Source organism: Theropithecus gelada, chromosome 1 (genome assembly GCF_003255815.1).
Source record: "Theropithecus gelada isolate Dixy chromosome 1, Tgel_1.0, whole genome shotgun sequence".
Taxonomy (NCBI): domain Eukaryota; kingdom Metazoa; phylum Chordata; class Mammalia; order Primates; family Cercopithecidae; genus Theropithecus; species Theropithecus gelada.
Window position 1 is genome coordinate 32,451,976 of NC_037668.1, and position 27,157 is coordinate 32,479,132.

Genomic DNA, 27,157 nt, shown 5'->3' on the forward strand with positions numbered 1-27,157 from the left:
TCACAGGTGTGACAAGGCCCTTCATTCCAGGCAGGTGGGCCAGTGGAGAGTGGTGAGCAGCCAAGTGACTGCGTCTGAAACACCGTGTATTTTCAAGGACTGTCCCTGACTGCATCTTGCCTGTGCCGGGGGCTGGGGACTCTCTCTGCTGGACTTGGGAGTGGCCTCTGCTCCCAGCACACTGTATTCTGCAGGACCGCCTCACTCACGTAAGCTGAGACACCACCCAGAGTGCAGGCTGCCTGGCCCCTTCTGACCCGGCCAGCTCCACACCCTCTGCCTAGGGTATGTGTGGATTCAGCTCCTAAGGGCTAGGAGCTTCCCCCACTAACATCTCCCAGAAGCAGGTAAGCCCCCCAGGGCACAGCAAGGTTAGACACAGCCCCCATCCCCAGATCAGGACTCCATCTTGCTGAGTGGCATCACCGTCACCAGCCTCCCCTTATTTAAAAGCAGCGACTGGTGTTGCCGCAGGTGCCTGGTCTGTGAAGACACAGGCGTCCCTCTCCCCCACTGTCCACCTCCCCGGGGGCCAGTGACAGCATAGCCGCCTGGGTGCACGTTTGTGGGGGCAGCAAGAACGGGGCTGCCGCCTCTCAGGGGATCTGGCTGCAGCCAGGGCGAGAGCCTGGCCCTTCTTTCTAGCTGCTTCTAGCTGAAGGGCAGGCTCTGGTTGCTCAGCTTCTGAGGTTCCATCTCCCTAGAAAGGTGCCCACACCCAGGGCATCAGTCAGTAGGGGCAGCAGCAGCGGACTCAGGGCTTTCCCAGGGTGGCACAGCCACCCCAGCTGCATGTCACCTCAGCTCTCCATCTTACTGCCATTTCGTAGATGAGGAAGCTGAGGCCAGAAAGGCTAAGACCCGTGCCCCAGGTATCACGCCCATCTCCTGGGGGCTGGGCACCTGCTACCCGAGTCCACCTCCTGAAGCCCCACTCTGCCCCATGCTCCGCTTCTAGAGCGGCGGGGGCCCATCCCGACACTTGGGTTCCCGAGCCCAGCACAGATGCGCTGCAATTCCAGGGGGTTGTTGAGTTGTTTCTTAGGCATGTTCCCTGTGCGTGAGGCTGTCCCAAGAGCCCCTGTAGTGTGCTGCTGGGGGGGTGGGTGGCACAGAGCAGGGAGAGGCCCAGGGGCAGCTGTCACTGGAACCCCAGCCAGACGTCCAAGAAGCCGGTCAGAACACGGAGCAGCCAGATGGCCCCAGCTGCACCTGTACAGCGAGCCCGCGCAGCCTCCTTGCGCTGGAGAAGCAGCTGTGAAAGTAAACGGAGTCGAGACTTTGCCGTGGTTAGGAGAAAATGCAAATTCCCAGGAACAAGAATCCTTTAAGCGACGTTTTTTATACAACTAAACAAATCAACAAATAAATCTTGAAGGCAGATGGTTTTCCCGGCAGTGCAGGGGTAGGAGGGAGGCTGCCGGCACTCCTGGAGCTGAGGGGGACGGGCAGTGGTCCTGAGTCTGCTCAGAGAGGCCAGGCAGGAGGAGCTCACCAGGCAGGTCAGCTCACGTCCGTCCGAGTCACTCTGGTCAGAAACAGCGACTCTGCCCCATCCCCCCAGCGTTCCCACCAGGCCTGGGCTGCTGGGAAGCCCTTGCTGTACCCAGGGGCCCGACTCGCAGTATCCTGGCACAGAGACACCTGTCACTCGGAACAGTCAGTGTCTCCAACGCACAAACATCCACTCCTCTGTTACCAGTTAAAGCACTTTAATGCTTTAGGGTGGACACGCGACCCCATCTGTGTGTCCGTGTAGGCTGGTGCTTTTCCGAGCAGTATTAACGGACGCCCTCCAATGACGTGACAGCTGTTCTTGGTAATATAATCGTGGGAAAATGTGTTATTTTTTTAGCTGTGTTTCGGTGGGGATTTTTGTTTTTGTAACATAATAAAGTGTATGTTCCAATGACTGGTTCTCATGACTAAACCTCCATCTCCGAGGGGCTCAGACATACAGGGCGGCTCCTCACAGGCGGGAAGCCTGTGGCCTCTGCGGCCGGCCCGGCAGCCCACCTGCGTTTCTCTGTGTCGTGAGTCTGATGGGTCCCTGGGGTGTCCCTCTGCCCTGTGCCTCGGAGGAGCTGCGGGCCAAGCCGAGTAGCCTCATGGGACTGACCGGGCCTCTCAGGCCTCCTGAAGTGCAGGCCCATGAGCCCTCATCCAAGCCCTGTGGGGCCCAGGCTTTCTGGACTTCAGCGAGGCCAAGCAGGGTCTCCAGGTGTCACAGACACCCACACAGAACGCACCCTCGTTTCTCAGCAAAACCTAAGAAAACAAAAGGCAGCAGAGAGCCTCGTGCTGGCTCAAGCCAGGCTGAGCCCAGAGGCTTCGTTTCAGTTCTCTTGGTTCTCAGGTTTCTTGGTTTCAGACTTGTGAACAGTGACTAGGGTCCTGTCACAGCAAAAATAAGGCTCTAGAAATCTGTTCAACCTCAAAGGAGGCCTCAGTCTTTTTAGAAATTGGCCTTAAACAAGGAAAGAAAAGACTAAGGCAAAAGGGAAAGATGCCGCCAGGAAGCTCCACTGAGTTGCCCCACAGGTGAGGTGCAGGTGAGGTGAGGTGCAGGTGAGGTGAGGTGCAGGTGAGGTGACGTGCAGGTGAGGTGACGTGCAGGTGAGGCGCCATGCCTGGCCTTGGCCCCACCTTCCTGGCTAACGCTCACCCCTTTCCCTAGGCTCCTACCTGTCCCCACATCCACCAAGAAGGGCTGGGCGGCGGTGGGCCCAGCCCCTCACAGCCACAGAACTCTGGATCACCAAAGTGCTGAGGCCTCAAACTAGACAGGAAGTGGAGGGATTGGGGATGTTCCCTCGGCAAGAGGGTGCCATGTAGAACGCAGAAACGGGGACTCTAAAATGCCCTTTCAGGAATGGACACAGAAACGTGAGCGCTTTTAGCCCAAGGGTGAGTTTGAATATCTTTGTTTAAAAGGTTATTTTTTTTAACTATAGCATGAGAAATACACGCCATGATTTTCAAATATATAAAAACATTTCCAGTAGGTTCCACACGGAATTTTGGAAAGCTAAGCTGGACTCGGAGCAGGTCTGCTGCTCCCCAAGGCACTACCCTTCGAAGGAAGGTTTCCACCACCTGGCTGCAAAACGGAAAGGAGAAGGCCTGTTTCCAAAAGGTCTCCACACCCCTTTGGGCGGAAAACAGCCGCCATTCATTCCTGCGCTCACATCCAGAGAGGAAGCCTAGATTCAGGCGACAAGAACAGAATATGGGCTTCTCATACCACACACATATATTTCCTATTTCTCTGGAATGGTGCTGTGTCATTACTATGCACAAAATCAGATTCTTCAAGAAAATTGTTTTTTAGGCCGAGCACGGTGGCTCACGCCTGTAATCCCAGCACTTTGGGAGGCCGTGGCAGGTGGATCATGAGGTCAGTAGTTCGAGACCAGCCTGGCCAACATGGTGAAACCCCATCTCTACTAAAAACACAAAAATTAGCCGGGCGTGGTGGCGCATGCCTGTAATCCCAGCTACTCAGAAGGCTGAGGCAGATGAATCACTTGAACCCTGGAGGCAGAGGTTGCAGTGAGCCGAGATTGCACCACTGCACTCCAGCCTGGGTGACAGGGCGAGACTCCGTCTCAAAACAAACAAAAAAAAATGTTTTTAAATACTGGTGTAATTACTCCCAAAAAAGGCCTAAGGAGGCCTGCAGTCTGCCTCATGCATGCCACATTTAGTCTTAACAGCTTCACCAGCCCTCGGCCCTGTTTGCCACAGAAAAGCTGAAACCGCAGGTCTGGGTCAATTTACACTGTCCAATCCCTGACCTGCCCTCTTCCTGAGACAGCCAACCAGAGGCCTCCGAGGCCCTGCCAAGGGAACTCTGACGGGAAGAGCATCTCTGCGGCCGGCGCGCAACACAAAACAGCTAAGCAAGCCCAACTTGTGTCCTCAGTCTGAAGTCACATCCTGAAAAGCCTGGTCGCACCAGAAATGAAACACACATGGTTTCCCAATGCTTCCTGTTCTGAGTCTCCAGTGAGGACAAGATCGCCAGAAGGTTCTGTCTCCCTCTCTCAGTAACAGTGAGAAGAGAAACAGGCAACTGGATATTGGGCAGGATCTTGTCTCCAGCCTCGGGTTGGTTCACGGAGCTTCTGTCTTCACCACGGAGGCCTCTGCCGATTCGCAGGGCAGGGCCACAGCTGACCGGCTCCACCACGACTGCTCCGCGGCCGCAGCCACGCGGAAGGCCCTGAGGAACTGCTCTTTGGTGATTTCAGGAGGTTCTTTCCCTGCACATTTGCACAGATTCAGGATAAAACCCAACACATCGGAGCCAGACAGTATTCTTGTTGGGACATGTGAAGGGGCCACTGGCCTCGGGGTGGGACACTGGTCCTAGAGAAACCCACCTGCCCCTCTTGGACAAGCCCAACCCAGGTCCCGGAATTCTGTTCCACCTCCCTGGTTCCCAGTCACCCCCATGACTGACAGAGGGTAGAAGGCGTCCTATCTCCAGGACACGTGGTATCCACTAGATCTCAGGAGTTCAGAAGTAGTCATCATTTTATAAACCTTGGAGTTCTAGAAGATTTCTTAGGACATGTCAGGCAACATGGTACATGCACGGAACCCCAAAGGAGCATCTCTCAGAATCTTCCTAAAGTACAAGCAACGCAAATGATCACTGAGATGGACAATTTCAAATCTGAACCCAGCATCTGGAATGCAATTTTCCACCTGAAATTGGCATATCATCTGCACTGACTGCAGCCTGGAAGGCATCTACCCGTTGAGCATCGGAACATCCCAGGTTCCTCCTGAGAACGTCACCCACCTTTAAGGGTTCTGACAAAGTAGCTGAAGAGCTCTCGAGTCCTGGTAGCGGCTAGCCTGGGTCTGGGAGCCGAGGGACAGGGACGTGCCCCACCCGGTGATGCCCAAGGGATTCTGATTCTCCATCTGCAGCGCGCCTTGGGACCCACGCACCTGGGAGCCATGGCAAGACAGGAGTTAACCAGGCCGAGCACGGGAAGTGGGGAGGGGAAGGGGATGACTGAACACACCAGGGCTTTTGCTGGTGGGGGTGGGGCGGGCAGGTGACACATGACGCAGGCCTTCCAGGACCGTCATTATCACTTCCCATGGCACACCGTGACCAACACCGGCTTTCCATGTAACGGCCAAGGAAGCACAGGCTTCTGTAGAGCAACAGCCAATGTAAAGGAAAGCCACCGTCACAAAACAGCTCCTGGAGGCCCAGAGGCCAGAGAACGAACTCTCTTCAAAACCTGAAGATGTGGCTCTCACCAGAAAACTAAAACGAATATTTACTGAGCACTGACTGTGCACAAGGTGTGCTGCATGTGCTCCGACTGGGGATGGCCAGGTGAGGACCTCTATTTAACCAGCAGGATCAACCCGGCTGATGACCTCTCTCTAACCTGCACAATCAACCCAGCTGAGGGTGGCCGGGTGACAACCTCTATCTAACCCGCACAATCAACCCAGCTGAGGGTGGCCGGGTGACGACCTCTATCTAACCCGCACAATCAACCCAGCTGAGGGAGGCCGGGTGACAACTTCTCTCTAACCCGCACAATCAACCCGGCTGACGACCTCTATCTAACCCATAGAACGAACCCAGCTTTTCACAGTGGACTGGCGAGGGGTGGAAAAGGGCAGGGGGTCACCTCCAATCCCTGGTCACAGCTGTCTGTACGGTGCTGGCTGACGTCCACGCTGACCATAGCCCCACAGGGAAACTTGATGCTGATCATAACAGTGTCTGCATCTTTTAAGGCAGCCATATCTAAGCAGAAGAAAACTTTAGATGATACAAAAGTTAATTTAGGCAAATTATAAACTGCTTTGTTTGGTTTTTTGAGAGTCTTGTTCTGTCGCCCAGGCTGGAGTGCAGTGGCACGATCGTGGCTCACTGCAACCTCTGCCTCCCGGGTTCAAGCAATTCTCCTGCCTCAGCCTCCCAAGTAGCTGGGATTACAGGCGTCCACTATCACACCCAGCTGATTTTTTTGTATTTTCAGTAGAGACGGGGTTTCACTATGTTGGCCAGGCTGGTTTCGAACTCGTGACCTCAAGTGATCCCGCAGCCTCGGCCTCCCAAAGTGCTGGGATTACAGTGCTAGGATTACTACCACATCTGGCCTGAACTCACTGCTTTAACTGAAGCAGTGGACGAAAGGCATAGCCAAGCAGTTTCACAGAAACTGGTCCTTAATAGAAAATTAAATTGTTCCAAAATGGGTCCCTGAGAGGCATGGGGACGCTGCCCAGCAAGCGGTCCAGTTCCGTGTTTGCTAAGCTTCTACGGCACCGGCAGTCCCGGGCCCAGGCACCTTCTGGACCCTGGGGGTACAGCCATGAGCCTAGCAGAGCCAGTCCCCATGTCCCCACCTGGGGAGCAGGCCCCAGACAGGTACTTGTCTGGCCTTCTGAGGAAGAGCGAGAAGTGGACAAAAGGACAGTGGGGTTGTGGGGGGCGGCACCTGTAGGCCTGAGGCAGGAGATAAGGGTCTGGAGGCAGGGAACCTAAGGCTGTTTCCCAACAACTTCTTTGAACTATATTGAAGGGAAAACCCTAACTTTATACTCCTAAGTAACAAAAGGACCAGAGGCTACTGCCTTTGCAAACCTCCTCACCTCTTCTGCCTGGCAGATGGGAAACTGGCTGTCTGCAACAAATCAGACTGACTGCGGGTCAAGTCTTTGTTTGCAACTTTGTGACTTCAGTTCAGCCTCTGAATGGTCCTGGTCCACACCGATCAGACTGACTGCAGGCTGAGTTCTAGTTTGCGAACAAGGATAACTTTGTTAACTTCACCCTAGCCTCTGACTGGTTGCTTTTTGCAACCACTTCACTGACATGAGGTGAGCACGAAGTGGCCAATGGGAAACTTCTAGCGGGTATTTGGGTCCCAGAAGCTTCTATATCCAGGCCCTAGAGCTGCTGCTCGGGCCACTCCTACACCGTGGAGTGTGTTTCATTTTCAATAAATACCTGCTTTTGTTCTTTTGTTGCTTCATCCTTTCTTTGCTTTGCTGGGTGTTTTGTCCAATGTGCAGTCCAGACCCTCGACCGGTGACAGGCCCGCGGGGTCGGTGGAGACCATGGCCTCCACCTGTGCTCTGGAGGGCTCAGAGCAGGCAGGCACCTGGTCCAACTGAGGTCTTACAGAGAAGAGATTGCAGGCAGATGGCCACAGCCAGGATGAGGACATGGCTGGGATCGGAGTGGTGGCCAGCGGAGCAGGGTGGGTGGGTGAACTTTGGGCGGAGGGGGGAGGTGGTGCCAAAAGGGGGTGCTGACGAGACAGAGTGAAGCAGGTGCTGAGAGGAGTCAGCGCTGGCACCAGCTGGGCCTGGACTTGCCCGAGTACACAAAGGGTGGTGTAAGGGGTACCACGTCAGTCCTGGTCCAAGCCTCAGGACGTCTGTTTCCACTTTGGTGCCCTGAGGCCATCAAATGTGTGGCCATGCTGCTGTGGGGACCTGAGGAGGCATGGGGACCTGAGGAGGCATGGGGACGACATAGAAGAGAATCCAGGTGACAGCGGGGCCCAGCCCTGTGACCCTGGTGGGGCTGTTCCAGGCAGGCCGCTGACCACCTGGCTGTAGTCACATGAGTGACCACTGGGCAGACCAAAAGAGGGACTCCAGCCAAGCCCAGTTCAAGCTGCAGAATCCTAACTACCCAGTGGCTGTTGTTTCAAACCGTGACGTGTGCGCGTGACGTGTGCGCGTGACGTGTGTGCGTGACGTGTGTGTGACGTGTGTGTGTGACGTGTGTGCGTGACGTGTGTGTGGTGTATCATAAAGCAACAGATAACCTGTCCTCTGCAGCAGCCCTCAGGACCCACCCTGAGCTTCTGCTGCCAGGCCAGGACCTGGGAACCAGCGCCCCCAGCCCCGCCTTCACCTGGAGATCCCTGATGATCTCCTAATCTGTGTGCAGCCCAGCCTGGCTGTGCTTCCGGCCAGAACCGGGTTTATTCACCTTCGCAACCTTAGAAACTACAGGGGGCCTGTCACATCGCAGGGGCTGGAGAAGTGGTTACTAAAACAGTGACTCTCAAAGTTCATCAAACATGAAATACTTCCTGCATGATGCCTTTCAACCTCAGGAAACGCCTGAGGGGTTCAGTGACGTGACCATTTAGTCATCTTTTTCACATGTGCTCCACGTTACTTTATCTACTCCCCAAAGCTGAGAGTCAGGGAGGAATCCTGAACAGGGGCCCCCGCCTTGCTACATTTCAACCAGCCTCAGTGGTCACAGGAGCACCTTGCAACAGTGAAGCCCACTCTTACCTGGGCAGAAGGCATGTCCCAGAGAAAACAGTGTCCGAAGTGGCATCCCCCAGCAACATGCATGTGGCATCCACGCTGCGCACAGCAGCGTTGTGGAAAATCCCACCTGGACACAAGGGAGGGTGAGCTCTGGCTTCTGGTCTTGAGGGAAGCTACTGGCGAGAAGCACTGGAGGTTTCTGGGTCACTGTGTCCACGTGACATGGACACAGACGCCACAATGCCATGCATTCCCCCAACAACGCGGATGCCCACCTGCCCTCTTTAGGGAAGCCGGAGAGGCTGCTGGGAACAGGCTGCTGATGGCGGTGATCCCGTGGATCCTCCCCAGGGCGTGGCCGACACAAACTTGTTTGTGCAAGAACTGGAAAGCCGGATCAAAGCGCCTGGGAGAGGAGCTGGGAAATGAAGCAGGCGAGCCCATTCCCCGAAGCCCATTCTCCCTGAGACACATGGGCACGGGGGCAGACATCACCTCAGCCAGCTGAGCTCCTGAAGCCAAATTGACACCAGAGTCCCTTCTGGGCCACGTTCCTCAAAGCCCTTTTCAAAGCAGGTAAACTGATGCTCACGACAGCCATCGTGCCCCAGGCAGGAGCCAGAGCAGGAAGCAATCAGCGCCACTGAGAGCACTTCAAACACCAGCCCTGCCACAATGACCTATCTATTTACTCGTTTCTCATCTGTCCTCCTCTCCAGACGGTAAGCTCCATGCGGCAAAGGCCACGCGGCCTTACTCACCAACAGATGCCAACCCAATAAGGTGCCAGCAACCAGGGGCCACCCAGACTCCGTTCAGTGGCCAGTAATGTCACCCATATAATCTGCGGTTTGCAGACGATGGAACTGCTCAGGAGTTCTCCAAGGCGCCCACATCACCGAGCTGGCAGTTGGCAGAGACATAACTGAGAACCAGCAGGACCCACTCAAAATCTGCACCCCTGCACACCCCGCTGTCGCCAGGGCTTTAGAACAAGACCGGCAAATGAGAAAAATCAGTGGCAATACCTATTTCCCTCTTCTGGAAATGAGAATCTCATTTAGAGATTGCGGGTTAGCTTTTTTTAAAAAACAAAGTACCCTGAGTATTTTGCATAGTTTTATTTGAAAATGAAGGAAAAAAATCACAAAGGAACTGTCCTTACTTGTAAAATCCACAGACCAAAGGCTTTCCACGTCCGTCGGCTTCGTCGAAGCAGGACTGGGCAGCCTGACAATTCAAACTCGGCAGCCTCTCGCAAAGCACCCCCTTCCCTGGAAACCGTAAAATGAAAACCAAGAGGTCACAGCTCCGAGAAGAGAGCATCACAGACCAAAAGTCCCAGCTTGCCCCTAAGCCTGGTAGCTGCCATTCAGATTCTGATTCCTGGTGACACAATGAGTCAGGCACACTAACAGGAACACGTTCATCTCAAACCTGTAACTACAGATATAATTTTTTTTTTTTTGACATGGTCTCGCTCTGTTGCCCAGGCGGGAGTGCAGGCGTGCGATGATCACTCACACTGCAGCCTCAGGCTCCCGGCTCCAGTGATCCTCCTGCCTACCTCAGCCTGCCGCATAGCTGGGACCACAGCGCGCACCACCACGTCTGCCTACCTCAGCTCCCCGAATAGCTGGGACTACAGTGCACACCACCACGCCCAATTTACTTATTTTTTGTAGACAGGGTCTCCCTATGCTGCCCAAGCTGTTCTCAAACTCCTGATTTTAACTGATCCTCCTGCCTCAGCCTCTCAAAACACTGGGACTACACGTGTGAACCACTGCGCCCAGCCCAGATGTAATTCCTATCAGTATTCTTCGAACTTGAATAATATACAGATACCTTTTAAAGGAAAGCAAAATTCTCATCGTTCCCCAGTGTTGACTTCAATTATTTTGAACATAGTGCTACTTAAATATGTATAAACATAAAATCAGGTATCAATTCCTTTTATATAACTATTAAACCAAAAATCATATATTAGATTAAGAATAAAACCACAAAACCAAGTAAATCCAAATCCATGCTTATTTGATGTGAAGATGATGTTCTGCTGCAACTAACCAGCCCCAGCAGAGCATCTGTGCCCCCAACAGCCTCCACGTAGTTGTTTCGGAGACCATGGGCCCCGCAGAGGACTCCGATTCCCCCTCACGCTTCCCTATTCAAATTGCTGCAGAGGCCTTCCTGGGCTTCAGGGCATCACTCACAACACAAGGCCAAGACAATGAAAGTGTATTACTTGATACAGGTGGGTCAACAGACACCACTTTGGTCACTGAATTACATGGCTCTGCTGGCTGTGAAGTGGCTCAGTTACACTTCACAGCCGTGTAATTCACTGGCTGTGAAGTGTAACTGACCACGCTCCATGAACATAGGGACCAAGTGGGGACCTGGAGAGCAGAGGAAAGCCAGGGTCTGTGACTGAGTGTGCTCCGTGAACCCAGGTACCAAGTGGGGACCTGGGAGAGGAGAGCCAGGGTCTGTAACTGAGCATGCTCTGTGAACCCAGGAACTGAGTGGGAAGCAGGGGAGTGGAGGGGAGCCAGGGCTGGGTCCCAGCATCTCTAGTCTAGATGGCTCCATTCAAATGACCAAAATATGTGCCTAGTTTCTTTCTTTTAGATTACCAGATGGAAATGCCAAATTATGACCTGTTTGTTGAGAACTTAACAGATCTCAAAGGACACCATCAACGTCTTGGAGGCTGTCAACACCCATTTGAGAAACGCTACGTCCCATTTTGTATTTAAGCCTTCCTGTCCCTAATTGGCCAAGAGATCAGTCACTAGAAGTGGTGGCACCTTCAGAAGTGATGTCAAGTAATTTTCTCTGCTTGTGCAACACAAACCTATCTGCGGCCTTGTGGAAGGATCTCCTGAATCATTTCCAAAAATTCTTTCCCACAAGTAACTGTCAGCCTGTAGTTCCTAAATAGGTTATTACTTAGGAGCCTAAGCAAAGTTCCTTTTATGGAATATTGCAATATTTTGCTTAAGATAAAAATAAGTTACAATGACTTAAGCTTCTACCTCAGGAAGCCAGATCCCAGGTCAGCAAACCAGAGCCAAGTCTGTTTCTGAACATCCTAGGGAGCTAAGAAAGGTTTTCAAATTTTTAAGAATCAGTTCCTATTCTGCACAGACAGTTCCAGAAAATTCGAGGAGGAAAATGCTTCCCGACTCAGTCTGTGAGGCAAGCATTTCTTTGAAACCAAAACCAGGTAAGGCCATTACAAAAAAAGAAAACTACAGACCAATATCCTTCATGAACACAGACACAAAAATTTTTAATACAAAATTAGTGTCAGGCCTCTGAGCCCAAGCCAAGCCATCGCATCCCCTGTGACTTGCTCGTATATGCCCAGATGGCCTGAAGGAACTGAAGAATCACAAAAGAAGTGCAAATGCCCTGCCTCGCCTTAACTGATGACATTCCACCACAAAACAAGTGAAAATGGCCGGTCCTTGCCTTAAGTGATGATACTATCTTGTGAAATTCCTTTTCCTGGCTCATCCTGGCTCAAAAACTCCCCCACTGAGCACCTTGTGACCCCCACTCCTGCTCGCCAGAGAACAACCCCCCTTTGACTGTAATTTTCCTTCACCTACCCAAATCCTCTAAAACGGCCCCACCCTTATCTCCCTTCCCTGACTCTCTCTTCGGACTCAGCCCACCTGCACCCAGGTGATTAAAAAGCTTTATTGCTCACACAAAGCCTGTTTGGTGGTCCCATGACATTGCGGTGCCCTGACTCGGATCAGGGGACCTCCCTTGGGAGATCAATCCCCTGTCCTCCTGCTCTTTGCTCCGTGAGAAAGATCCACCTATGACCTCTAGCCCTCAGACCAACCAGCCCAAGGAACATCTCCCCAATTTTAAATCGGGTAAGCGGCCCTTTTTTACTCTCTTCTCCAACCTCTCTCACTATCCCTCAACCTCTTTCTCCTTTCAATCTTGGCGCCACTCTTCAATCTCTCCCTTCTCTTAATTTCAATTCCTTTCATTTTCTGGTAGAGACAAAGGAGACACGTTTTATCCGTGGACCCAGAACGCCGGCGCTGGTCACGGACTGGGGAAGGCAGCCTTCCCTTGGTGTTTAATCATTGCAGGGATGCCTCTCTGATTACTCACCCACGTTTCAGGGGTGTCTGACTATGCTGCAGGGACACCGGCCTTGGTCCTTCACCCTAAGCAGCAAGTCCCGCTTTTCTGGAGGAGGGGCAAGAACCCCAACCCTGACCCTCCCTGTCTCTACCCCTGCTCTGCTTTTCTGGGGGAGGGGCAAGAACCCCGACCTCTTATTTTTGCGTCCCCTCTTATTTTTGCGCCCTGACCTCTTATTTATGTGCCCCCTCTTATTTTTGCACCCCGATCTCTTATTTTTGCGACCCAATACTTTATTTCTGCTCCCCGACCTCTTTCCTGCTTTTCTGGAGGGCAAGAACCCCCGAACTCCTTCTCTCTGTGTCTCTACTCTCTCTTTTCTCTGGGCTTGCCTCCTTCACCATGGGCAACCTTCCACCCTCCATTCCTCCTTCTTCTCCGTAACCTGTGTTCTCAAGAACTTAAAACCTCTTCAACTCACACCTGATCTAAAACCTAAATGTCTTACTATCTTCTACAATGCCGCTTAACCCCAACACAGACTCAACAGTAGTTCCAAATAGCCAGAAAATGGCACTTTCAATTTTTTCCATCCTACAAGATCTAGATAATTCTTGTCATAAAATGGGCAAACGGTCTGAGGTGCCTGACGTCCAGGCATTCTTTTACACATTGGTCCCTCCCTAGTCTCTGTTCCCAATGCGACTCGTCCCAAATCTTCCTTTTTTCCCTCCCGCCTGTCCCCTTAGCCCCAACCCCAAGCGTCGCTGAGTCTTTCTAATCTTCCTTTTCTACAGACCCATCCAACCTCTCCCCTCCTCACCAGGCCAAGCTAGGTCCCAATTTTTCCTCAGCCTCCACTTCCCCACCCTGTAATCCTTTTATCACCTCCCCTCCTCACGCCCGGTCTGGCTTACAGTTTCTGGCTTACAGTTTCCTTCCGAGACTAGCCCTCCCCCACCTGCCCAGACATTTCCTCTTAAAAAAGTGGCTAGAGCTAAAGGCATAGTCAAGGTTAATGTTCCTTTTTCTTTATCCGACCTCTTCCAAATCAGTTAGCGTTTAGGCTCTTTTTCATCAAATATAAAAAACCCAGCCCAGTTCATGGCACGTTTAGCAGCAACCCTGAGACACTTTTCAGCCCTAGACCCTGAAAGGTCAGAAGGCTGTCTTATTCTTAATATGCATTTTATTTTATTACCCAATCTGCTCCTGACATTAAATAAAGCTCCAACAATTAAATTCCGGCCCTCAAACCCCACAACAGGACTTAATGAACCTCGCCTTCAAGGTGTACAATAATAGAGTAGAGGCAGCCAAGTAGCAACTTACTTCTGAGCTGCAATTCCTTGCCTCCACTGTGAGACAAACCCCAGCCACATTTCCAGCACACAATTCCGAATGCCTGAACCGCAGCTACCAGGGGTTCCTCCAGAACCTCCTCCCCATGGAGCTTGCTACAAGTGCCGGAAATCTGGCCACCGGGCCAAGGAATGCCCACAGCCCGGGATTCCTCCTAAGCCGTATGCCATCTGAGCAGGACCCCACTGGAAATCGGACTGTTCAACTCGCCAGGCAGCCACTCCCAGAGCCCCTGGAGCTCTGGCCCGAGGCTCTCTGACTGACTCCTTTCCAGACCTTCTCAGCTTGGCGGCTGAAGATTGACGCTGCCACACCTCCTCGGAAGCCTCCTGGACCACCACAGATGCTTTGGGTAACTCTTACAGTGGAGGGTTAAGTCCGTCCCCTTCTTAATCAATACGGAGGCTACGCACTCCACATTACCTTCTTTTCAAGGGCCTGTTTCCCTTGCCTCCATAACTGTTGTGGGTATTGACGACCAGGCTTCTAAACCTCTTAAAATTCCCCAACTCTAGTGCCAACTTGGACAACATTCTTTTATGCACTCCTTTTTAGTTATCCTCACCTGTCCAGTTCCCTTATTAGGCCGAGACATTTTAACTGAATTATCTGCTTCCCTGACTATTCCTAGGCTACAGCCACACCTCATTGCTGCCTTTTCCCCCAGTTCAAAGCCTCCTTTGCGTCTTCCTCTCATATCCCCCAACCTTAACCCACAAGTATAGGACATCTCTACTCCTTCCCTGGCAACCGAACACATGCCCATTACTATCCCATTAAAACCCAATCACCCTTACCCTGCTCAACGCCAATATCCCATCCCGCAGCACGCTTTAAAAGGATTAAAGCCTGTTACTGTTTGGGTGAAGGAGAAAGGACAAGATGGAGGAAGGTGAACAAGAAGGCATAATCCATGTTGCTTCCGGGTTCTTCCTCACCAACTTTCCCGCGCGCGGGAAGATGCAGATCAACCGAGCATGCTCCAGGTGATGTCAATCCGAAGAGATCAAAACTTACCCGGCCACGCCTATGGAGACGCCCCTATCACGCCCTTATCCTGCCCACTGCCCTCCCCCTTCCAGTACCAATGCATAAAAGCCAGCGTGACTTCTTCGGCCCCCGCATTTGTGGACCGGAGAACATCACCCGAGAGCGCCGGCGCGACTTCCCTGGCCCCCCACACCTGAGGACCAGAGAACCTCGTCCGAGAGTGTATGCACATTTGCAATAAAAGACTGCCACTTTCTTATGTACTTTGGCCTCATGTTTAATTACTTAGCTCTCCTAAATTAAGTTACATTAAATTAAATCAAAACAGTTAGTGCCAAATTAAATTAAATTAAAACAGTTACCACTCGCCTGCTACAGCATGGCCTTTTAAAGTCTGTAAATTCCCCTTAGAATTTCCCCATTTTACCTGTCCTAAAACCAGACAAGGCTTACAGGTTAGTTCAAGATCTGTACCTCATCAACCAAATTGTCTTGCCTATCCACCCCGTAGCGCCAAACCCATATACTCTCCTATCCTCAATACCTCCCTCCACAACCCAGTATTCTGTTCTGGATCTCAAACATACTTTTCGTTACTGTTCCTTTACACCCTTCATCCCAGCCTCTCTTCGCTTTCACTTAGACTGACCCTGATACCCATCAGGCTCAGCAAATTACCTGGGCTGTACTGCTGCAAGGCCTCACGGACAGCCCCCATTACTTCAGTCAAGCCCAAATTTCTTCCTCATCTGTTACCTATCTCGGCATAATTCTCATAAATACACACTTACTCTCCCTGCTGGTCGTGTCCGGCTAATCTCCCAAATCCCAATCCCTTCTACAAAACAACAACTCCTTTCCTTCCTAGGCATGGTTAGTGCAGTCAGAATTCTTACACAAGAGCCGGGACCATATCCTATAGCCTTTCTGTCCAAACGACCTTACTGTTTTAGCCTAGCCCTCATGTCTGCACGCAGCAGCTGCCACTGCTTTAATACTGTTAGAGGCCCTAAAAATCACAAACTATGCTCAACTCTCTACAGTTCTCATAACTTCCAAAATCTATTTTCTTCCCCCAACAATTGCTTAGGACAATGCTTATGCTGATAAGGTAGCTAAAAACGCAGCCATCAAAAGGCATCAGATCCCATCGCTCAGGACAATGCTTATGCTGATAAGTTAGCTTAAAAAAGCTAAAAAAAAAAGCAGCTAGCATTCCAACTTCTATCCCTCAAGGTAGTTTTCCTCCTTCACATCGGCCACTCCCACCTACTCCCCCGCTGAAACTTCCACCTATCAATCTCTGCCCACACAAGGCAAATGGTTCTTAGACCAAGGAAAATATCTCCTTCCAGCCTCACAGGCCCATTCTATTCTGTTGTCATTTCATAACCTCTTCCATGTAGGTTACAAGCCGCTAGCCCGTCTCTTAGAACCTCTCATTTCCTTTCCATCATGGAAATCTATCCTCAAGGAGATCACTTCTCAATGTTCCATCTGCTATTCTACTACCCCTCAGGGATTGTGCAGGCCCCTCCCTTTCCTACACATCAAGCTCAGGGATTTGCCCCTGCCCAGGACGGGCAAACTGACTTTACTCACATGTCAGAAAACGAAAATATCTCTTAGTCTAGGTAGACACTTCCACTGGATAAGTAGAGGCCTTTCCCACAGGGTCTGAGAAGGCCACCGTGGTCATTTCTTCCCTTCTGTCAGACATAATTCCTCGGTTTGGCCAGTTTTGCCTCACACAGGGTCTCTTCTTCCTCTGTGGATCCCCTACCTACACGTGTCTACCTGCTAATTGGACAGGCGCATACACACTAGTTTTCCTTACTCCCAAAATTCAATTTGCAAATGGAACCAAAGAGCTCCCTGTTCCCCTCATGACACCAACACGACAAAAAAAGGTTATTCCACTAATTCCCTTGCTGGTCTGTTTAGGACTTTCTGCCTCCACTATTGCTCTCGGTACTGGAATAGCAGGCATTTCAACCTCTGTCATGACCTTCCGTAGCCTGTCTAATGACTTCTCTGCTAGTATCACAGAAATATCACAAACTTTATCAGTTCTCCAGGCCCAAGTTGACTCTTTAGCTGCAGTTGTCCTCCAAAACCACCAAGGCCTAGACTTACTCACTGCTGAAAAAGGAGGACTCTGTATATTCTTAAATGAAGAGTGTTGTTTTTACATAAATTGATCTGGCCTGGTGTATGACAACATAAAAAAACTGAAGGATAGAGCCCAAAAACTTGCCAACCAAGCAAGTAATTATGCTGAACCCCCTTGGGCACTCTCTAATTGGACGTCCTGGGCCCTCCCAATTCTTAGTCCTTTAATACCCATTTTTCTCCTTGTTTTATTCGAACCTTGTATCTTCTGTTTAGTTTCTCAATTCATCCAAAACTGTATCCAGGCCATCACCAATCATTCTATACGACAAATGTTTCTTCTAATGACCCCACAATATCACCCCTTACCACAAAATCTTCCTTCAGCTTAATCTCTCCCTCTCTAGGTTCCCACACTGCCCCTAATCCCACTTGAAGCAGCCCTGAGAAACATCGCCCATTCTCTCTCCATACCACCCCCCAAAAAATTTTCGCTTTATTTTTCTTATTAATATAACAAGGCAGGAATGTAAGGCCTCTGAGCCCAAGCCATGCCATCACATCCCCTGTGACTTGCGACTTGCTCATATAAGCCCAGATGGCCTGAAGTAACTGAAGAATCACAAAAGAAGTGCAAATGCCCTGCCATTAACTGATGACATTCCACCACAAAACAAGTGAAAATGGCCGGTCCTTGCCTTAAGCGATGATATTATCTTGTGAAATTCCTTTTCCTGGCTCATCCTGGCTCAAAAAGTTCCCCACTGAGCACATTGTGACCCCCACTCCTGCCCGCCAGAGAACCCCCCTTTGACTGTAATTTTCCTTTACCTACCCAAATCCTATAAAACGGCCCCACCCTTATCTCCCTTCCCTGACTCTCTTTTCAGACTCAGCCCGCCTGCACCCAGGTGATTAAAAAGCTTTATTGCTCACACAAAGCCTGTTTGGTGGTCTCTTCACATGGACGCACATGACCATTAGCAGACCAAATCCAACAATGTAGAAAAAAAATAAGACAATATGATCAAGTGGGGCTTATCACAGGAATGCAAGGTTGGTTCAACATCAGAAGATCAATCATTTATCATCTCAACAGATGCAGAAAATGCACTCACTGAAGTCAACATCTATTCATAATAAAAAAAAAAAACTTTTGGCAAATTAGGAACAGAAAGTGAGTTCCTCAACCTAATAGAACGTATGTTAACTCAGACCTATAATGAAAGGCTGAATGCTTCCGCCCTAAGATTGAGAACAAGACAAGGCTCTTATAACTCTAATTCAACATCACATGGCAGGTCCTCACCAGTACAATTAGGCAAGAAAGAGAAAGCCACACTGGGAAGGAAGGAAGGGGAGGGCAAGAGGGAGGGAAGGAAGAAAGGACGGATGGAGGGAGGGAGGAAGGACGGGCAGGTGAGAGAGAGAGTAAAAGTAAGAAAGCAGTCACTATTCACAGGAAAGATGATCACCAACATAGATCACAAGTCTATGACAATGTAAGAAATCTAATAAATGAGCTTAGTGAGGTCACAGAACCCAAGGTCAGTATATAAAAGTCAATCATATTTCTAGATAGTAGCACTAAACAACTGGAAACAGAAAATTAAAACAGTACCACTTTTAAAAGCACCAAAATAGGCCAGGTGTGGTGGCTCACACCTGTAACCCAGCACTTTGGGAGGCCGAGGCGGGCAGATCACCTGAGGTTAGGAGTTCGAGACCAGCCTGACCAACGTGGAGAAACCCAGTCTCTACTAAAAATACAAAATTAGCCGGGCATGGTGGCTCACGCCTGTAATCCCAGCACTTTGGGAGGCCGAGGTGGGTGGATCCATCTCAAAAAAAAAAAAAAAAAGCATCAAAATAACAAACATAAGATCTGGACACTGAGAAGTACAAAACACTAATCACAGAAACCAAAGATGACCTCAATAAATGCAGAGATGTGGCACCTCTGTGAAGATGTCCATTCTTCCCAGGCAATTCTACAGATCCAATGCAACCCCAGCTGAAATCCTAGCAGGATGTTAGTTGTAGAAACCAACAAGGGGACTCGAAAACATATATGGAAGGACAAAAGTTCTAGAATAGCCAAAACGATTTTGAACAAGCTGGAGGACTCCCGCAACCTCATTCCAGACCCAGCAGACAGCAACGGCAATCAAGTGGAGGTGGAACTGGTGAGAGGGCAGAGGGCTCCGTGGAGGAACAAGAGGCTGATTCTGGACACAAGTGCCAAGGCAGCTCTGAGGAGGATGGAGTCACCTCCACAGCACCCCAGTGTCTGTAACCAACTGCCCTCAAAGCAGCTGTGCTGTCCTGGTCCCGGGCTGTGGCTCTCAAAACCAACAGTCCCGGCAGCAGCCTCCTGCTGCCTGCGTTCCTGGACACGGCAGAGGTGCATTCTGCGGCCACCCCACCTACAGCCCCGTCACCAGTCCTTCCAATGATCCTCTCTGCAGTGGTTCACCTCAGCAGCTTCTGCTTCCCACACTGCTGCCCCCTGGAACCGACACAAAGGTCAAAGAGCATGGGAAGTCTCCAAGAGACAGAGCTGCACGCCTGCATTCACAGCATTACTCACACAAGCCAAACAGCCGAAGCAACCCCGGCGTCCACCTACAGACGAGTGGAGGAACAAAGTGTGCTATGTCCACAGCACGATGACTCTTCAGCCTTAAAGAGGTAGGAAATGCCGCCACACACCACCACACAGATGAACCCTGAGGGCTCTGTGCTGAGTGAAATAAGCCAGTCACAAAAGGACAACAATCGCACAATTCCTTTTCTGTGGGGTCCCTGGGGCAGTCAAATCCAGAGTCAGAAAGTAGAGGCCGGGCGCAGTGGCTCATGCCTGTAATCCCAGCACTTTGGGAGGCCAAGGCAGGGGGATCATCTGAGGTCGGGAGTTCAAGACCAGCCTGACCAACATGGAGAAACCTCGTCTCTACTAAAAATACAAAAAATTATCTGGGCATGGTGGTGCATGCCTGTAATCTCAGCTACTTGGGAGGGTGAAGCAGGAGAATCACTTAAATCCGGGAGGCAGAGGTTGTGGTGAGCTGAGATTGTGCCATTGCACTCCAGCCTGGGCAACAAGAGTGAAACTCCATCTCAAAAAAAAGAAAAGAAAGTAGAATGGGGGTCACCAGGGCTGGGGGAGGGAAAAAGGAGAGCTGCCATTTAATGGGTCCAGAGTGTCAGTTTGGGAAGATGGACGGGGCGGTGATGGCTGCACAACAGTGTGAACTTAATGCCACGGAAACTCTACACTTAAAAATGGTACATTAGGCTGGCGTGATGGCTGGAAACTCTACGCTTAAAAATGGTACATTAGGCCCCCATGATGTCCGGAACTCTACGCTCAAACATGGTATATTAGGCCGGGCGTGATGGCTCACACCTGTAATCCCAGCATTTGGGGAGGCCAAGGCAGGTGGATCATGTGGGGAAAAGAGAGATCAGATTGTAACTGTGTCTGTGTAGAAAAATGAAGACATAAGAAACTCCATTTTGATCTGTACTAAGAAAAATTGTTCTGCTTTGAGATGCTGTTAATCTGTAACTCTTGTCCCAACCCTGTGCTCACAAAAGCATATCCTATATGGAATCAAGGTTTAAGGGATTTAGGGCCGTGCAGGATGTGCTTTGTTAAAAATGTGTTTGTGAAAGTCATCGCCATTCTCCATTCTCGATTAACCAGAGACACAATGCACTGTGCAAGGCCACAGGGACCCCTGCCCAAGAAAGCCTGGGTATTGTCCAGGTTCCCCCGCACTGAGACAGCCTAAGATATGGCCTCATGGGAAGGGAAAGACCATACAGTCCCCCAGTCTGACACCCACAAAGGGTCTGTGCTGAGGAGGAGTAGTGCAAGAGGGAGGCCTCTGTGCAGTTGAGATAAGAGGAAGGCATCTACCTCCTGCTTGTCCCTGGGAATGGAATGTCTCAGTGTAAAACCCGACCATACATTCTATTTACTAAAATAGGAGAAAACCGCCCTATGGCTGGAGGTGAGACATGCTGGCGGCAATACCGTTCGGCTGCTCTTTACTGCACTGAGATGTTTGTGTAAAGTTAAACATAAATCTGGCCTATGTGCACATCCAGGCACAGTACCTTTCCTTAAACTTATTTATGACAGTCTTTTGTTCACACATTTTCCTACTGACCCTCTCCCCACCATCACCCTATAGTCACACCGCATTCCCCTCACCAAAATAGTAAAGATAGTGATCAACAAATACTGAGGGAACTTAGAGACCAGCGCCAGTGCAGGTCCTCACTTGCTGAGCGCCAGTCCCCTGGACCCACTTTTCTTCCTCTATACTTTTGTCTCTGTGTCTTATTTCCATTTCTCAGTCTCTCGTCTCCACCTTGCAAGAAATACCCACAGGTGTGGAGGGGCAGGCCTCCTTCAGGATCACTTATGCTCAGGAGTTTGAGATCAGCCTGGGCAACATGATGAAACCCCATCTTTACAAAAAAAATAAAAATTTGCCAGGCGTGGTGGCACATGCCTGCAGTCCCAGCTATTTGGGGCGGCTGAGGCAGGAGGATTGCCTCAACCTGGGAGGTTGAGGCTACAGTGAGCTGAGATTGTGCCGCTGTACTCTAGTCTGGGTGACAGAGCAAGACCTCATTTCCAAAAAAAAAAAAAGTACATTTTATGTGGATTTTACCACAATTAAACCAAAACAGTAACAGATAACAGACACACAAAATGATTGGCGTGGTGGCACGTGCCTGTAGTTCCAGCTACTCCACAGGCTGAGGCAGGAGAATTGCTTGAACCCGGCGGTGGAGGTTGCAGTGAGCTGAGATCGCACCACTGCCCTCCAGCCTGGGGGACAGAGTGAGACTCCATCAGAGATTGGGAGACGCCAGATTCTAGGTGTATAAAAATATAACATATAAAGTTGGGGAGGCCATGTTAGTTACCTTTTCTACTTAACTTCTTGTTTTTATTCCCCAAATGTCCTGAAGAACAAACTCTCCCTTCCCCAATTAGCATTCCCAGGAGCCCACATCTTCAAGAACACAATCCAGGAATGCTAACCAGACCACACGGCCCTTCCCAGACTTCCCAGTAGCTTTTCCTTTCATGCAAACCCACCAGACACCGGGCCACATCAGCGGACAGGTACTGCCCACTAGAAACACAAGTGTGTGACCATGAGGGTGGACAGAGTGGCCCGGCCCATACCTGCTCGGAGAGCATGCATCACGATTTCAGAAGCTGCCTCCGGCGGGGAGCAGACAACTACTCCAGAGACGCTGCAGGAGTAAAGCGGAATGTTAAGAGCGTGCTTTGAGACCTAGAACATTTCAAAATCCATGCTGCTAACACCACTCTATAAACCATCTCAGGCACGAGAATAACACAAGAAAAAGGCCTCAACAAAGTAAATTGTGAAAACATTTCCAGTATGACTTACTTCAGAATTTAACTTGCTAATTTTGAGGAATAAAATACAGATTCCAGCCAAGTCACAGAATAGGCTTCCGTGAGTCAAATTCTATTAAGATCCTCAGGGTCAGGTGCAGGGGCTCACACCTGTAATCCCAGCACTTTGAGGTTTCCTGAGGCAGGAGGATCCCTTGAGCCCAGGAGTTCAAGACCAGCCTGGGAAACATGGCAAAAACCAGTCTCTAGAAAAAATACTAAAAAAAATTAGCCAAGCTTGGTGTCACACACCTGTAGTCCCAGCTACTCAGGAGGCTGAGGTGGGAGGATCACTTGAGCCCAGGAGGTTGAGGCTGCAGTGAGCTGTGATCGCGCCACTGCACTCCAGCCTGGGTGACAAAGCAAGACTCTTTCAAAAAAATGATCCTCAGAACAAGTCTATCTCCCCTTCCTCACTTCCTCAGCCTACAGAGGTCAGCCTCAGGTGTGGGCTGGACAGGAGCCTGGGGATTTCCGAGGACTGTGATCTCCAGGCTGGCCACACAGGTGCATGCAGTTCGTAAAAACACACCAACTCGGGCACTTTGCTGTGTGTCTCATGTGTGAATATGCGCACTCTGTGAATGTGATACCCGAGTGAAGTGTGCAAACCTGCCTAAAGCAGATGCCACACAAGATAACCGAAAACTAAAATTTGCAGGCCGGGTGCAGTGGCTCACGCCTATAGTCCCAGCACTTTGGGAGGCCGAGGCAGGCAGATCACAAGGTCAGGAGATCGAGACCATCCTGGCTAACATGGTGAAACCTCGTTTCTACTAAAAATACAAATTAGCCAGGCATGGTGGTGTACGCCTGTAGTCCCAGCTACTCTGGAGGCTGAGGCAGGAGAATTGCTTGAACCCGGGAGGCAGAGCTTGCAGTGAGCCGAGATTGTGCCACTGCACTCCAGCCTGGGCGACGGAGGGAGACTCTGTCTCAAAAAATAAATAAATAAATAAAATAAAACTTACCAACTTTTCAAAAACACACACAAAACGATAACATTCACGAACATTCTTCTGCAGTGACAATGGGCTTTGCTGAGATACAACACTGCCCAGCTGATATGTTAGGGGCCCTCCACGTACGTTAACAAGCTGCAGTCAAACTCTCCCCTTACTACGCTATTAAGAGCATGTCCAAACCTGGACATGCCAAAGGTGAGCCAGGCCTGTCCTGTGAGCAGCACTGGCCAGCTCTGCGAAACACCAGGCAGTGCCCAGCCCAGGCGTGAACACAGGGGCTGCACCTGACCCCAGGGCTGGGTGGCTGCCCAGGAGCCCGTCTACTTGCTGTGGACCCGTCTACACCCTGTGGGCAGCAAGTATAGATGTTGCACCAGCTGCTGGAGACACGGCTCCTGAACAGGGTGGACACGTCACACCCAGCTGCTCGAGTGAAGGGAGGAAGCCAGGACCCCATCGCAAAGGTTGTACATTCAAAATATCCCAAATCCAGCCACACTGCTGCCCTGGTCCAAGCCCAGCATGCCTCATTGGCCCCACAATACCCCTCACTGGTGTCCCTGCGTCCTTCTCCTCCGCCCCCTGAGTGTGAGCTCAAACCAAACCAACCCCTGGTGGCTTTCAAAGCCTCTGGGTCGCCCCCAGGCTCCTTGAGCCTCGGACCTTGTTGCCCAGCCCTCACCCTGAGTTCACTCCATTCCTGCCGGTACGGCCACTCGGCTACATCAAGGCCTGGAGAAGACTCAGTGTCCTCTTTGTAGAGTGTGCTCATCCCCAGATACCCCCATGGCCATCTCACTGACCCACCTAGGTCCCTGCTCCAACGCCCCCTCCTCAGAGTCTTCCCCAGCCATCTCACCTAAAACAGCGCTCCCACCAGCCTCCCTCTCCCGACGGCGTGAGTTCTCTCCACAGAGTTTATTGCTACTGATGTATTGAGATCTACTCAGCTGCCTCTGCACCCAATTCAGCAGCACAAGGATGGGGGCTTTGCAGCATTCAGAGCCATTTCTCCAGCCCCCAGGACGGTGCCCGGCACACAGCAGGTGTTCAGTGAACCTCTGCTGACAACTGAAACCGTACCGCTGGTCGTTGAGGACAATGTCGGCATCCTGTTCCCGAACCACTCTGGTGTTGGCCAAATGCTCAGCTCTGAAGGCTCGCTCCACGCCACACAGCTCCACCACGTACAGCAAGCAGCAGCCGTTCTCATCCACCACACTTGGCAGCAGTGCTGGGCTCCCAAAGCCCACCCCAAAGATGGCCAGGCCAAGGTGGTCGGCCACCCTGGCTCCAAAGTCATGACACCATCTCAGGCCTCCTCCACGGAGGAGCCTATGGGAGGCTTCCGAAAATCTCTGGCTGGTCCGCTCCGAGGGCACTGCTGGTGTCTTTACTTGGAAAGCAGAAAACACTGAAAGGTGGCCGGTGGAGGTAGATGGTGTTGCATCCTCCTGGGCAGACAAGTCGCTTGTGGTGATGCTGATGGCAGTAGGGTTGACAGGGAGCAGAGACGTGAGGCCCACGGCGGGAGGAGGTACCATGCCAATGCTGGGACTGCCTGAGGGAATGAGCTGGGGCTGAGGCTGACGGGCCAAAGGCTGGTGGCGAGGGTGTGCGTGAAGGCCGGTGGCAGTGAGATCCGAGGCGGCCGAGCTGGACAGAAGACACATTCATTTAAACAAAGTGGTAGGACTCACAGCACCCAGTCCACAATCATCTCAGAGGATCAAGAGTGGGGAGTCACCCTGCAGACCAGTATGTATCTGGCTTGTGATAAGGCAGCATTCGGGTGGCCACGCACACTTTAATCAAACTGCAAGACTTCACAGGGTTACTCCCCAAGTGGGCAAGCCACTAGCAGATCCGTAAACGTAGTGTCATCAGGCGGCCTGTCCACATACTTCGGAAACTTTTGCAGGGCAGAGAATCCTAAAATAGCCGGCAGCCCGCTGGGATGTCTCCTGAAATACTAGCGTTGGCACTGACACTTACACGAGAATGGGCGTCCGCAGGCCGTGCTGCGGATGAGTCTGCGGTTCCTGTAGTGCCTGCCCGAGGACAGGTGCTCCGGGATGCGGTCCCTGGGCACGCGCATAGGCAGCTCGCAGGCCGTGCAGGAAAGAGTCTCCACCACAGACGTGTCCCCAGAGTCACTGTGCTCAGTCAGGGGCTGCTACACCACCAGGTCGGTGAACTCCGCCGCGCAGTCGTGCAAAGTCTTTTTCCGGCCCATTGTCGGGTCCGGGATGGAAACGGAGGCAGCCTTGACCCCCGACCGAGGGCCCCGTGGGATCTGCGCTCACCGCCTTGCGAGCAGAGGCGTTCGCGTCGGAGGCCCCACACTTGGGGAGCGGGGAGCTGGGGTCTCTGGTGGTCCCACAGGAGGAGGAGGAGGGACGGAGCAGGTGGGAAGGATGAGAGCTCCCGCGTGCAGCGGTGGCTGGAGTGGGTCCCTCTGAGCTGGAGTGGTCTCCGAGGGGCGGTGGATGCTCGGAGGGGGCGGGTCCCTTAGGGCCGGGGGCCAGGGCGATCCCACCTGGAGAAGCCTCGCGGGCGAGAAGCGGGTCCCTTCCTGGGGCAGATGGAGACGCGGGAGTCTTCCCCGAGAGTTGACCGAGGCCAGTCAGCGGCTCCTGGGGCCCAAGGCCGGGGACTCTCGGCCGCCGGTGGACGGGCAGGGCCGGCCCGCCTGGGTAGGCGGCGGGGTGAAGGTCTCCGGGGCCCGAGGCGGCAACTTGCCACCCGCCGGGCAACCAACCCATCCCCAGCTCCCATCTGGGGATCCGCACCCGCGCGCCGCGGAGCCGCAGTTTAAAGCCCGTGAGATCCTGCAACAACCCGGATCCGGAAGTGCGGGGGCAGAGCAGGGCGAGGACAGGGGTGGGACCTTCGGTGCAGAGCCGGGGCCAAGTCGAAGGAGGTTCAGGGCGCGGGGCGGGGCTCCGACCGAGGGGCGGGGTCTTGGGCGTGGGGGCGGAGCCTGTGCGGGGCGTGGAGATCTGACAGGTCCCAGATGCACGTGCACCCAGGTGCTGACCGCCCCACCTTAGGCAGTTTCTCTGTGGGTGGCCCGTTATCTCCAAGTGGAGTCGCTCTCCCCACAGGATTTCCCCGATTGGCAAGAGGGTTTTATTTTCTTATTAAGAAAATAAAATTGACTTTGCAATTTACAACTTTTTTTTTTTTTTTACAGTAACCAAAAATCTTAGGCTTGTTAGTGTTTGACTTTCCACTCAGTTTTTGTTGTTGTTTTGTTTTTGGTTTTTGGTTTTTGGGTTTTTTGAGACCGAGTCTCCCTCTATCACCCAGGCTGGAGTGCAGTGGCGTTGTCTCGGCTCACTGCAACCTCTGCCTTCCGGGTTCAAGCGATTCTTCTGCCTCAGCCTCCTGAGTAGCTGGGACTACAGGCGCAAGTTGAAGACCGTGAAGGCCCAGGCTGCTTTTCCGTGAGTACAAGGACACAACACCTGTGGGAGGTGTGGGCCCAGGCGCGGGATGCTGAGCTCACACGACCCCTAGGCCTAGGTAGCAAATAGACACACGTGTGCCTTTCACACTCCGCCCTCACTTCTCACTGGCCCACCCACTCTTTGCTCTGGGAAATGAGGACGCAGCAGGAGATACCTGTAGCTCACACACACACACTCTGCCCCCGGAATGGCCAGACTTCCAGGGCTGCCTCGCTTCCGAGATACATTTTCGGGTGCCACTTGTAGGGTCCAGCCCTACGGGGCTTAGCGGGTGTTCTCCCCGTGTGCAGAGATGAGAGATTGTAATAAATAAAGGCACAAGACAAAGAGATAAAGAGAAAGCAGCTGGGCCCGGAGGACCACTACCATGAAGACGCGGAGACCGGTAGTGGCCCCAAATGGCT

The 27,157-nt window shown here is 51.8% G+C and overlaps 1 protein-coding gene across 1 annotated transcript; it reads right to left on the minus strand.

The window, feature by feature from the left end:
* Positions 1–1,323: 1,323 nt before the first annotated feature.
* On the minus strand, positions 1,324–26,117 carry LOC112614279 (putative TP73 antisense gene protein 1). The gene is made up of 8 exons (XM_025370680.1): positions 24,364–26,117; positions 8,559–8,689; positions 8,305–8,410; positions 5,667–5,785; positions 4,811–4,962; positions 3,534–4,265; positions 2,686–2,863; positions 1,324–2,268 (listed from the first exon to the last, which is right to left on the minus strand). The coding sequence occupies exons 1-4, from the start codon at positions 24,951–24,953 to the stop codon at positions 5,680–5,682; spliced, it is 933 nt and encodes a 310-aa protein (XP_025226465.1). The 5' UTR covers positions 24,954–26,117; the 3' UTR covers positions 1,324–2,268; positions 2,686–2,863; positions 3,534–4,265; positions 4,811–4,962; positions 5,667–5,679.
* Between the last annotated feature and the right edge of the window lie 1,040 nt (positions 26,118–27,157).